This window comes from Neltuma alba, unplaced genomic scaffold (genome assembly GCF_004799145.2).
Source record: "Neltuma alba isolate B1F8T4 unplaced genomic scaffold, ASM479914v2 tig00010380_pilon, whole genome shotgun sequence".
NCBI lineage: Eukaryota > Viridiplantae > Streptophyta > Magnoliopsida > Fabales > Fabaceae > Neltuma > Neltuma alba.
The window spans coordinates 337,250-349,825 of NW_021635284.1; the positions used below are offsets into that span (position 1 = coordinate 337,250).

A 12,576-nucleotide genomic window follows, 5' to 3' on the forward strand; every position below is an offset into this window, starting at 1 on the left:
GATGGTGTATAGACCTCGAGACGGGCGTGCGTCGGATGAGGTTGAGGAGATAGCGGTAAGTAATAAATTAAATATTAATATAATATCACAGTGTAAATATCATTATATTATAATTAACTTCTTTATATTAATTTTGGTAGGCACGGATGACTCAGGTCGATACCGAGTTGCGTGAGTCTCAGGGGTCTGCCTTGGATCCCACCGCCTCACTTTTAGCGGGTCGTGGCCGGCCGCAGCACCCTGGTCGAGTTAGCGGGCTTGGACTTGGACCTACACCGACTAGGTTGCCCCGCTCAAGTGGCGCTGGCCCTTCATATATTGCCGGGAGCTCTCAGGCGAGTGCGAGAGCGAAGCGACCGGGTTCCTCATCGTCAGAGGAGTTGCGAGAGGAGCTCAGACAAGAGTTAGAGGCCAGCATCGAGGCCAGGGTGGAGGCCAGCATCGAGGAGCGTGATCGTCAGTTGCAGGAGCGTGATCGTCAGCTGTAGGAGTGTGATGCTCAGTTCCAGGCGCAGCTTGACCAGCTCTTGGTAGCTGCTACGGCTATGCGTCATGTGGTGGTTAGTATGGCTCCAAACATCTCGATTCTTGAGATCCTCGACCTACGCCTGCCACCAGTCCCGCCCCTACCCCCCCATCCGCCAGTCCAGTCCTAGCAGGTTGAGCGGCCTGCCCACCCCCCGCCGAAGGATCCAGCAGAGGATGATCACGATGATGCTGCTTCTACCCCTCACCCATGATTTATCTTGCTTTCATTGTATAGGATTTTATTAGAATTTTGATTTTATGATTTTATACATTATTTAGATATTTATTTAAATTTTATATTTATTTGTTTACTTTATTTATTTATTTCTATAATTTTATTTATGTCAAGTATTAATTAATATTGAAATATTTATTTATTTATTACAACATGAACATTACAATTTATTAAACACGTTAAACATGTTAATTAACCAAAATAATTCTATAATTATTTATTAATTTAATAAATATTTATTTTTGTAATGTTATTAATTTATTACGTAGTATTTATATTTAATATTTAAAAATAATATCATTTCTAGCGGTTAATAAACCGTAAGAAAATCAAGGCGAAATATTTCTAGCGGTTTTAGAAAATTCAACCGAATCTCATCCGATTTTGAAACAACGCGAAACTTTTCTAGCGGTTACAAAACCGCTAGAAAATTATGAAATTTCTAGCGGTTTGTAACCGCTAGAAATTTCAAAACCGTTGGAAATGAAATTCCCGTTAAAACCGCTAGAAATTTCTATCAGTTTGTAACCGCTACAAAAAATATTTTGAATTTCTAGCGATTAATAACCGCTGGAAAATGAAAATTTCCGTTAAAACCGCTACAAATTTGTAGCGGTTTTGTAACCGCTACAAAAAATTGACCGTTCCACTTCGTTGGCAGCCTCCTTTATAAGCTGAAGCACTCCAACTGAATTCCATTTTAACTTCTCTTTGAGCTTCTTGTGTCATATATTCACGAAATTTGAGCAATATTAGTGATAGATAGGTCGTGGATCAACTTGCACCGGTCGACTCCGCAATACTTGGCTAGTCTAAACTATTTCTTGGATTTTGCTTTCGCCAATGTTGCCGTAAATGGTAAAATTCAGTGTCCCTGTCCTAAATGTAATTTCAAAAAGTGGCATCCCAAAGATATTGTTAGAGAACATTTAATCTTTAAGCCCTTTCCGCGAGAGTACGTATTTTGGCAACTACATGGGGAACGGCTAGATATGGGTGCTGAGTCAGTTCCAGTAGTTTCACGGATGGGAGTTCGAGTGGATGAAGCCGATGCCGTGAATGATGCTGTGCATGATGCTTTTGGTGTTCACGAAAGCCTGAATCCGAACGAAGATTAAGTAGAGGGACCTCAACCGGAGTTTCTAAGAAACGAAACTGCTCGGGAATTTTTTGACCTCATGACCGAAGCTGACAAGCCTCTTTATTCTGGGTGCACAAAGTATTCGAAGTTGTCATTCTTGGTGAGGCTGTATCATATCAAATGCCTGTGCGGTATGACTGACAAGGCGATGTCCATGTTGCTGGAATTACTGGGAGATGCTTTCCCCCAAGCTGAATTCCCTCCATCTTTTTACGAAGCAAAAAAGATTATTAACAAGCTTGGCTTGAACTATAAGAAGATAGATGCATGCCCAAACGACTGTATGCTATACTGGGGAGATGATGCCAACAAAGAGATTTGTACGAGATGCAAGACGTCACGCTATAAGTCGGTACGGAAGGGCAAGAAGCAAAAGAAGAAACCGGCTAAAATTCTCAGGTACAAATTATTACAGTGTGTTACTTGTTCCGTCTCTAAATATTCGATATTTGAAATTCTTAAAACAATTGATTATGTTATCAATTTTTTTAAATTGAGTCGATATTTAGTATTTAAATATTCGGTATTTTAAATTTTGAATATATTATTTTCTTAGATACTTTCCTTTGAAACCACGGTTGCAAAGAATGTATATGTCATCAAAAATGGCTCAGCACATGAGGTGGCACGCGACTGAGGAAAATCTAGATGGTAGGTTAAGGCACCCACGAGACTCGGAGGCGTGGAAAGCATTTGATGCGAAATTTCTAGACTTTGCCAATGATCCTAGAAATGTACGTCTTGCATTGGCAACCGATGGTTTCAATCCCTTCGGAAACATGAGCACAAGTTACAGTATCTGGCCGGTGGTGTTAATTCCATACAATCTACCACCTTGGATGTGCATGAAGCAGAGCTCCTTTTTGCTTTCCATGATCATTCCTGGAAAGAAAGCACCAGGAAATGATATTGACATATACCTGCAACCGTTGATACACGAATTGATCGACCTATGGACGAATGGTGTTGAGGCATATGACTCACATGACAAGCAACTATTCAATCTCCGTGCAGCCTTGATGTGGACAATAAGTGATTTTCTTGGTTTGGGAACTTTGTCTGGCTGGAATGTGCATACTGGGTTGGCCTGTCCTGAGTGCAATTTTGATTCTGTGCCATGTCGCCTTCCAGACGGTCGCAAGTGGTGCTTCATAGAACATCGACGGTTCCTTGATTCCAAGCACAGACTTAGATTGCAACGGATTCGCTTTGATGGGAAACAGGAGAAGAGAGATCCTCCTGTTACTTTGTCTGGTATGGATATTTTGCGGCAGTTAGAAGATGTTAATGTCGAGTTTGGTAAGAGTGTGGATCCCGAACGATTGGGACGACGATCTCGTGGGACATCTGATATGCAACCTATGCAATGGCGGAAGAGAAGCATATTTTTCACTCTTCCTTATTGGGAATCTAATTTGCTACGACACAGTTTGGATGTTATGCACATTGAAAAAAATGTGTGCGATAATGTGCTATATATGTTGCTTAATGAAGCTGGAAAGTCCAAAAACCATCTCGCAGCTAGAAAAGATTTACGAGCCTGGGGAATTCATGAAGAGGCTTGGCCTGATGAAAACGACAAGTTTCAACCAGCTAAATTCACCTTGACAAAGCAGAACAAGGATATCTTCCTCTCGACGTTGAAGAACATAAAAGTACCAGATGGATATTCTAGCAACATCTCAAGGTGTATCGATCTGCAGGCTCGAAAGGTTACTGGGTTGAAAAGTCATGACTCTCATGTTCTTATGTAACAGTTACTTCCATTGGCCTTGAAAAACACACTTCCTTCTGATAAATCAGTGGTTTTAGTAGAATTATGTTCATTTTTCAAGAAGTTGTGTGCGAAGGTCTTGATAGCGGAAGAGCTTGATCAGCTGCAAAATAAAATTATTCTTACACTTTGTCACTTGGAGATGATATTTCCTCCATCATTCTTTACTGTTATGGTTCACTTGACTGTCCACCTTGTTTGAGAAGCAAAGGTTACTGGCCCAGTTCACTATCGATGGATGTACCCTATAAAGAGGTACTAGATTATCTTTTATTCCCGCCTCTTTAAATTTCACATTGTTCTTTCATTTACTCGTAATTATTAATGCAATTTTAACTTACAAGTACTTGGGAAAATTAAAATCATATGTTAGGAATAAGGCATGGCCTGAGGGGTCAATAGCAGAAGGTTATTCCGGAATGAGGTCCTAACTTTCTGTTCAAGGTACTTTGATGACATGGAGACATCTTTTAACCGCCCGCGTCGCGTAGATGATTCTCCTCCTGGTCCTTCCACGTCAACTTTATTTCCTCCTGTTAGGAAACCAGTTGGAGGATATGAATTCTTCAGACTCACTCCTACAGAGAAACTCCAGGCACACAGACACGTTTTGATAAATTGCAGCCAAGTTGAACCCTTCATGCAGTAAGTATATATATCATATAAGCTCACTAGCTTTTACACTTTATATTTGTTTCTTATTGACTCTTCTAACAAATTACACTTTACTATAGTGAGTTTAGGAGTTACCTCAGGCGTCAGCTACGGGGGCGTTCACGTTCTGCTGACATTGATAAAAGAGTTTACAAAGAGTTTCCCAGTTGGTTTACACGTTGAATACGTAATGACAACAGCCCATACACAGATGAATTCAAAGCTCTTTCTCTCGGTCCGTTAGACCATGCACGAAGGTTTACCGCGTATAATGTCAACGGCTTCAAGTTCTGTACGGTTAGACGTGATCAGGGATTGCTCACACAAAACTCTGGAGTTTGCGGGACATTCGGAACGAGATGTTATGCTAGCAGTAGTGATGGCGATATGCGCTTTGGAGGCGTCACTTACTATGGAAAGCTAATTGACATTATTGAGTTGAGTTACCAGCTTTTCACCGTGACACTGTTCAAGTGCTCCTGGGCAAATACGACAACTTCACGGGGACTTGCTACTGACCATTTGGGCATCACCTCAGTTAATTTCTCTAGACTTATTCATACGGGGGCATCTGAAGATGATGAGCCATATATCCTTGCTTCTGAGGCACACCAAATTTACTATGTCGAGGACGAGAAACATAAAGACTGGAATATGGTCGTTCACCTCAAGCCACGGGATCTTTATGATATGGGTGATGGTGACATTATTTACGACAGTGAATCCTTCCAACCCTCGAATTTTGAAGACTTCTTTCCTCAAGGAGATGATAATTTGCCAATTATCAGGTACACGTCTTTTCTTAAATTATTTAAATAATTAACTACTAATTACTAATTTTTTTCCAAATACATTATAAATTTAACAAATTTTTTTAAAATGTGTCCTTTCAGGCCGGATGATGATGGAGAATAGCAGCATCCAAAATTTTTATTATTAAAAAAATTTTCCGTCCATAAATACATATGTATAAATTAAAATTCGTACAGATTTTTAAAAAATAAAAAAATAAATTTGTAGCGGTTACATAACCACTACAAATTTATTATACAAAATTATAATTTGTAGCGGTTATTAACCGCTACAAATATAACCGCTACAAACTACTAGCGGTTATGTATACGCTAGAAAATGACTAACAGACACAAAATGCAATAAAACGCTACAAAAAAACCGCTACAAATGTGTCGCTGGTCTCTATAAATCTCATATCTTCTCTACATTCATTTACTCCATCTCTTTTCTTTCCTCTCCTATTCTTCCTCATAATTCTCTCTTTTTTTCTTACTCTCTCATATGGTGGTTTCTTTCTCTTTACTGTATGGTAAGTGAATTTTATTTTATAAGTCATTGTATCTTTTATTTGTTTTTACTTAAAATTTACTAACATATTTATTTCTCCTTTTCTTTCAGATTTTTCTTCCTCACACTTGTCATGTCCTCCTCAACTGATTCAAATACTTCTCAACCTAACACTATAGGTTCAATATTACAAACTATCTCACCTTCAATTCAACTATCTTATTAAATATTTCATTAATTATCTTATTAAATTAAATTCACTTCCTTTGACACACTCATAATTTAATTACATATTGTTTATTACAAAATTTAAATATATAAAATGTAACACAACTAATTATACAAATTAACAAAAATTCTTCAACATAATCTATTTAATGGTTTTTAAAATTATAATATTATATTTTCTAATAATGAAAAACTACAAATTTTTTTTCTTGCACGAAAACATTTCTAGCGGTTGCAATCCGCTACAAATATTTCGTGATTCCAAAATTTCTAGCGGTTCAAACCGCTAGAAATTTTTTTGGCGCCATTCCAAAAATTTAATTGGCGGGAAAATTTAATTTCCCTAAAATTTCTAGCGGTTCTATAACCGCTAGAAATTTTGGCGCGCTAATGAAAATATTTAATTCCCGGCAAAATGAGATTTGGTTTAGAATGTTTCTAGCGGTTATAAAACCGCTAGAAATTTTTTTCCTTTCAGCATTTTCTATCGGTTACAAACCGCTAGAAAGTGTCTAGCGTTTTGACCATGCTGTGTAGCGGTTGCCATAACCGCTAGAAATTTTTTCTTGCGCCTGGTTTTCTAGCGGTTTTGTTAACCGCTACAAATGTTATTTGTTGCGGTTAAAACCGCTAGAAATGTGTCACTTTAACCGCTACAATTGACATATTTTTTTGTAGTGATTATCGTGTTTTGAGACAAGTGAGAGGAAAAAAAATTATCGCGAATGAGTCTATCACTCATATATATATATATATGAATATATATAAGGCCTATGTAGTCTTGTTCTTCAGCTTTTGATTTCTTATAGGAGGTAAAAAAATATATATTTAATAATTAGAAGATTTAATAATTAAGCTAAATCAATAATTCAATTCCTTATTTTATTCACATAGATGGCGGATTCTTATGATCATGTGAAAGCACAAAATTTGAAAGGTGGTCTTATTTTTCTTTTTTTTGTTTTAAAAAATTGGATGTAAGAGAAAAAGAAGAAAATTTGACTTGGAGTAATTTAGCATATTGAATCTTATATTTTGATATTTAGCTCTTTTATATAATTATAATTTTTATGTTTCATTCATTTTTTCTAATTTTACCTAATTTTTTTAGCCAAAATAAAAAAGATAATTGTTGAAAATAATATTATCTTATATATATAATTATATATTTCTTCGGATAGGGCCAAATGGGCAGGGAAGCATACCCTGCCCGCGACCTTGCCCTGCCCGTGAATCAGCCCGACCCGAAGATGCCCATTTTTGCTTGGGTAACTTTTTACTGGGTTGGGCTGAGCGTTTTTCTTGCGGGCTCGGATAGGCTTATTGGACATGTGGACCTCATGCACACCCCTAGCTCGTACCAAATTTGCCCATCTTGGCAACAAAAAATAGTTGCTAGCTACTACGCTCAGGGTGACTAGAACTTTTTTTTTTAAAGGATAATATTATAAATTTACAAGCATTTTAAAATGATAATTAATTTAGAATTTTGCAAATTGAAATAATATTTCTTAGTTTTTGAAATTCAAATGTTATTCTTTTGAAAAGTTTCCTGTCATAAAAATGCAAATGAGCAGAGACAAGCGGCATCACTTAAGATGTAAAATTTTTGTCGGTGGAACTATAATTGACATTATGTCCCCACTCACTTTGTGGACCGAAATAGTATTTTTAATGTCCATCAAATCGTTTTGGCCCAACAAAGTCTAGATCAAATATTCAGAATTTCAGGCCCAAAAATAAAGATAAAAAATCTTCAGAATTATATATAAACCCCAACCAACAGGGATTGAGTCTAACAAAAGCTAATCTCCCACAACGTTCGAATCTCTATTGAGAGATGTGTCTACATTTAGTGCCTGTCAATGCCTCGAATAGTATTGTCTCCAATAAGAAGATACCTATGCTTTAGCTAAAAAAAAAAGACTACGTCCAATCTTCAAAGTCTGGAGAGAGGAGAGTTGCTGGGGATTGTCTCTTTTGGTGTTTTTTCCCAAATTCTTTTCTTTATGATTACTATGATAATGTAACGCCTGGAATATATCAAGATACAGGCTAAATTATACAAAAGTCCTCTGAATTTTGACACGATTGCATATAACTTTCTTAACGTCTCAAGGTTTAAATTTAACTAGCTTGATCTCTTACTGTTTTATTATGGACCCTTTACCATTAACTTACCATTATTTTTTTAACGGAATTTGCAATGCCAGATCAATATAAAACATTTTGCATCCTATGTGGCATCTAACTTGCCTAATATTTCAATACTAAACTCCCATCTATTAATTTTGTCCTATTTATTTAATGTTTATCAAAACCAACTCTTTTCTTTCACAGTAATATTTTTACGATATTATGATCTTATTTTACAATCTTAATAAATTTATTATGATTTTGACAATCATTTATTAATTAAAATAGCAATTTTGTATGGCAAAACATAGAAGAAAAATGTTATTTAAAAATTTATATTGACAAAAAAATATAAGAATAAAAATGAGTAAGAGTTTTTTTAATGATAAAATGACATTGTAATCCTTATATAAAAATGATATAATTACTATAAAATAATTATATTAGATAGGATGCCACATAAGACGCCACATAAGATACAAAGTGTCTTATATTGATTTGATATGACAAATTTCATTAAAAAAATGACCGTCAGTTAACAACAGAGTATCTATAATAAAAAGAATAAAGGTCAATTTTGCCTTAAAAATTTTCACAAAAAAGCACTGACAAGAAGTTTTTTTTTTTTTAAGCAATGTTATTTTGAAAGTAATAAAAACGCAGCAATGTCGCCCTCCATTAGCAAGCCCTAATGGTCAACCGTTAGTTGACTAAATTATGTTGATACAACTTGCCACGTGGCATAATATGCCACCTATTATTTCACATAATATGCCATGTCATCATCACCATCACCTCTATATTGAAACCCTTTTTCCCATCTAGCCTAAAATTGCAGCTCGCCAGAGATGATTGTTATGAACCCCAACAAATCCTTCTACTCCATTGATTTGATTCGCCAATCCCCAATCTCCCAAAATTACAAGGAAAAAAAGAAAAAAAAACAAAATAACTTCCCAAATAGATAATGAGCTAATGAAATTGAGCAAGAATTCTATGTCTTGTTCTCTTTCAAATCCAGCTCGCACTCGTTTATCAACAAAATCAAACAGAATGGAATAACAAATCACATCTAAAATTTAAAAAAAAAAAAGAAAAAATAAAATACCCAGATTTAAAGGGATGGGGATGAACACGATCTGAGGATGAAACTCATCGAGCTATTGAACCTCAGATCGTGATCTACTTTGCTCCCAATCCCACAAGTGTAGAAATTGGTTTGCACGATCGTCTTGTCTTTGTCCAAGAACTCAAAGTCTCGACGAAGATGAACCCAGTGGAGGAGGTTCACTGCAATCAGTGATGATAAAGATGAGGGCAATGGCGAAGTGGAGAAGGTGAGAGAAAAAGAGATAAACCAGCATAAGTAAAGTGAAAGAGAGAACAAGAGAGGGGAGAAGCTCGAGAGTTTCATTGGCCGATGAGGGAGAGACTGAGCCAACAGGGATCACATAACAGAGACGCAGGGGACGTGATCAATGTTGTCATCGGCGTCGCAGGTGGCGGAGAGCAACGTGGGTGGTTGGGATGGCGTCGCGAGTGGAGGGGGTGTCGTGGGTGGTGGGGACGACGCCGCGGGTAGTGGGGGCGATGACACAGGTGGAGGGGATGTCGCAGGTGGTGGGGACGGAGTTGCCGCAGGGGATGAAGAATTGATGCTTGGAACAATTAAGGTAGTTCTCTCGATTGTTCCTGAATGCTTTGGTTAGAATAGAAGTTAAGGACATGTTTGGCATTTCATATTTTTTGCTTTAATTTTTGATGATTTTGTATCCTATGTGGGACAACATGTGTCATAATCTCTTATATGGCAGAGCCACACCAACATAATTTAGTCGACTAACCGTTAAGGCTTATTAACAGAAGGCGACATTGCTACATTTTTATTACTTACGGGATAACATTGTTCCAAAAAAAAATTTCCTGATGCCCAATGCTCTTTTGTGGAAACTTTTGGAACAAAAATGACCTTTATCCCATAATAAAATAATAAAAGATTAAGGGGTTGAATTTAAATTTTAAAATGTCAAGAAGGTTACATGCAATTGACTTATAATTCATAGGACTTTATTGTAATTTAGTCTAAGATATATATAGACCCAAAATTTCCATGGGATAAAGCGATTTATTAGATGGAGAGCATTCAAAGCAATGTATAATGGTTGTGGTCTTGTGGACCCATTGAACAAACTAAAATATGAAGGCAATAATATAATGTGCAGCATTTTTTGGAAAATTATATTTTAGGGCTAAAATCATATATTTTTGGGGTTAAAATAATCTGCTATATTATTTTTTTTCCTGATAAATTTTATGAAAATTGAATTGCAAATAACGATTTAAATAACAACAAATTTAGAAATTTGAAAATTTCAATTGCAAATAAGGCAATTAATTTTCAATTGCAACTGTCGATTTGTAAATAAGATTAATGTTTACAACCATATAAACTGATATTTACCACTTATTTTTCAAGGAAAAAATCGGCGACCTAGCTCTTATCAATATGTCATATTTTGGGACTTAAATTACATTCCCTATAAAATTAAATCGCAAGCAATTCTCACCCTTGCACTCACAACATTATAACTTACCAAAAGAAAAAATAGACACTCAGTAGTTTAACTCAGTCTTATCTTTGATTGGCAACTGAGGGATGCTCTGTTCATGTCTAAAGAAATTACCTGGGTCGACCTTAGATTTCACCTTCGCCAACCTTATAAAATTATCCTTAAAATACTTAAATCCCCAAGCGCCTGACCTCAAGAAGCTTGTCTCATTAAATCGGTTCATCCCCAGATCAAGATCTCTGTAATTCACATACGCTTCCCTGGGAAAACTTGAAGCATAAGGAGCCATAGTGTCATACACTTTCCTAATCCATTTCATATGCTTCTCTATGTTCTTCTCTTCATTTGGCAACGCAGTAAAATACTGTATCATGAAGAGTGTTCCTTTTCTGTGAGGAAATGGAGTAGCAGATTCTGAAATTTTGTTCATGATTCCTCCATACGGAGTCCAAAGCATGGCGGGCATATCTTCCTGTAGAAACAATTCCCAAAGAGAATTCAATGCAGTCTCAGGAATCACTTGCCTTGCAAAATCTGACTTGCTCTTGAAAGATAACTTGGCGATGGATTTCCCTTGCAGAAGAATTTCTGGGGATGTGTTGTTTGGATAGCCAGCATGATAAAGTACAGATTTGATCCAACTTGTTTCTAAACTATCCTTTTTGGTTAAGCCCAATTCAGGAAAACTTTTCGTCATCAATTTGAGAAGCTTACTGGTCCCACCGAGAAAAAGAGCATTAAAAGAAGCTGATACAGTTCTTTTACCTGAAACACTAGAATTTGTTGTTCGAATTTGAACTCTAAGGAAGAGATTTTCATCAATGTTTGGTGCTACTTGCTGCCATTTGTGAAGAATTTTGTTTGCATTTTGTTCTAAGGTTTTATTGACAGTAAAAACTGTCACTATAGATGGAACTTGAACTAGTTTGATCTTCCACCATAGAATAATCCCAAAGCTTCCACCACCTCCTCCTCTAATTGCCCAAAACAGGTCTTCTCCCATGGCTGCTCTGTCAAGAACCTTGCCATTAGCATCAACGATTCGTGCATCGATCACATTATCAGCGCCAAGGCCATACTTTCTCAACATGGTGCCATAAGCACCTCCAGTAATGTGACCACCGATGCCTAAACTTGTCCATATGCTTGCAGGGAAGCCATGGACTGGACTTTTCTCAGAAATTCTGTAGTAAACTTCTCCTATTGTAGCGCCGGCCTGAATCCATGCCGTGTTTCCTGCTATATCGACTCGGATAGCACGTAGCTTGGAGAGATCCAGGACCATGAATGGCTTCTCAATGAAAGAAACATATGAAAGGCATTCATAATCATGTCCTCCACTACGTATCCTCATGTGGATTTTGAGCTTTTTGGCACAGATGACAGCAGCCTGAACATGAGAATCCTCAAATGGAGTGAATATGAATTCGGGTTTCGGCATTGAAGGGAGCAAGCACTTTGGAATTTGAGCTGTCGATTCAAGGACTGAAGCATAGGAAGCATTTTTTGGAGTGTAAAATGATTTGGAAGATGGGACTGGTTTCTCAGAATTTGCTTCAAGACAATGAATGAACCTTTCTTCAGTAGGAAATGAAGCTGACGAAACTATGAAGAACATGAACTCTAAATTCACCAAGAATAGCAGCAACCTTTGAGACTCCATGGAATTACGATTTCTCACTGTGATGCTTCAGTGCAGAAGCATAAATCTTCTGTGTGCTTATATAAACTGATTTATCTGTCATTTTATGAAGGCAATATAGGTGTGAACAAGGTGAGATATGCATCAACTTTAAGATATAAAATTAATTTGATTTCAAGTGGATAGCGTGTACTTCTCTGGAGTGTTAAAGTGTCGTTATATTGTTAGTCTCAAAACTATTTTTTATTTTTTTTCTCACAGTAATTATTTACATTCGTTATATAAAAAAGCGAAAAAGAGAACAATTATATACAAAATCTCAAAAACAAGAGAGACATACAAAAGAATTAGAATTAAAAAAATAAA

General features: G+C 36.6%; 1 protein-coding gene across 1 annotated transcript; it reads right to left on the minus strand.

The window, feature by feature from the left end:
• Positions 1-10,475: 10,475 nt before the first annotated feature.
• Positions 10,476-12,288, minus strand: LOC114756280 (berberine bridge enzyme-like 15). Its single transcript, XM_028945200.1, has one exon. It carries the CDS (start codon positions 12,229-12,231, stop codon positions 10,612-10,614), a length of 1,620 nt encoding a protein of 539 aa, XP_028801033.1. The 5' UTR covers positions 12,232-12,288; the 3' UTR covers positions 10,476-10,611.
• Positions 12,289-12,576: the final 288 nt, after the last annotated feature.

Excerpts from the sequence above, each read along its gene's own strand:
- LOC114756280 (XM_028945200.1), bottom strand. The coding sequence starts at position 12,231 with ATGGAGTCTCAAAGGTTGCTGCTATTCTTGGTGAATTTAGAGTTCATG.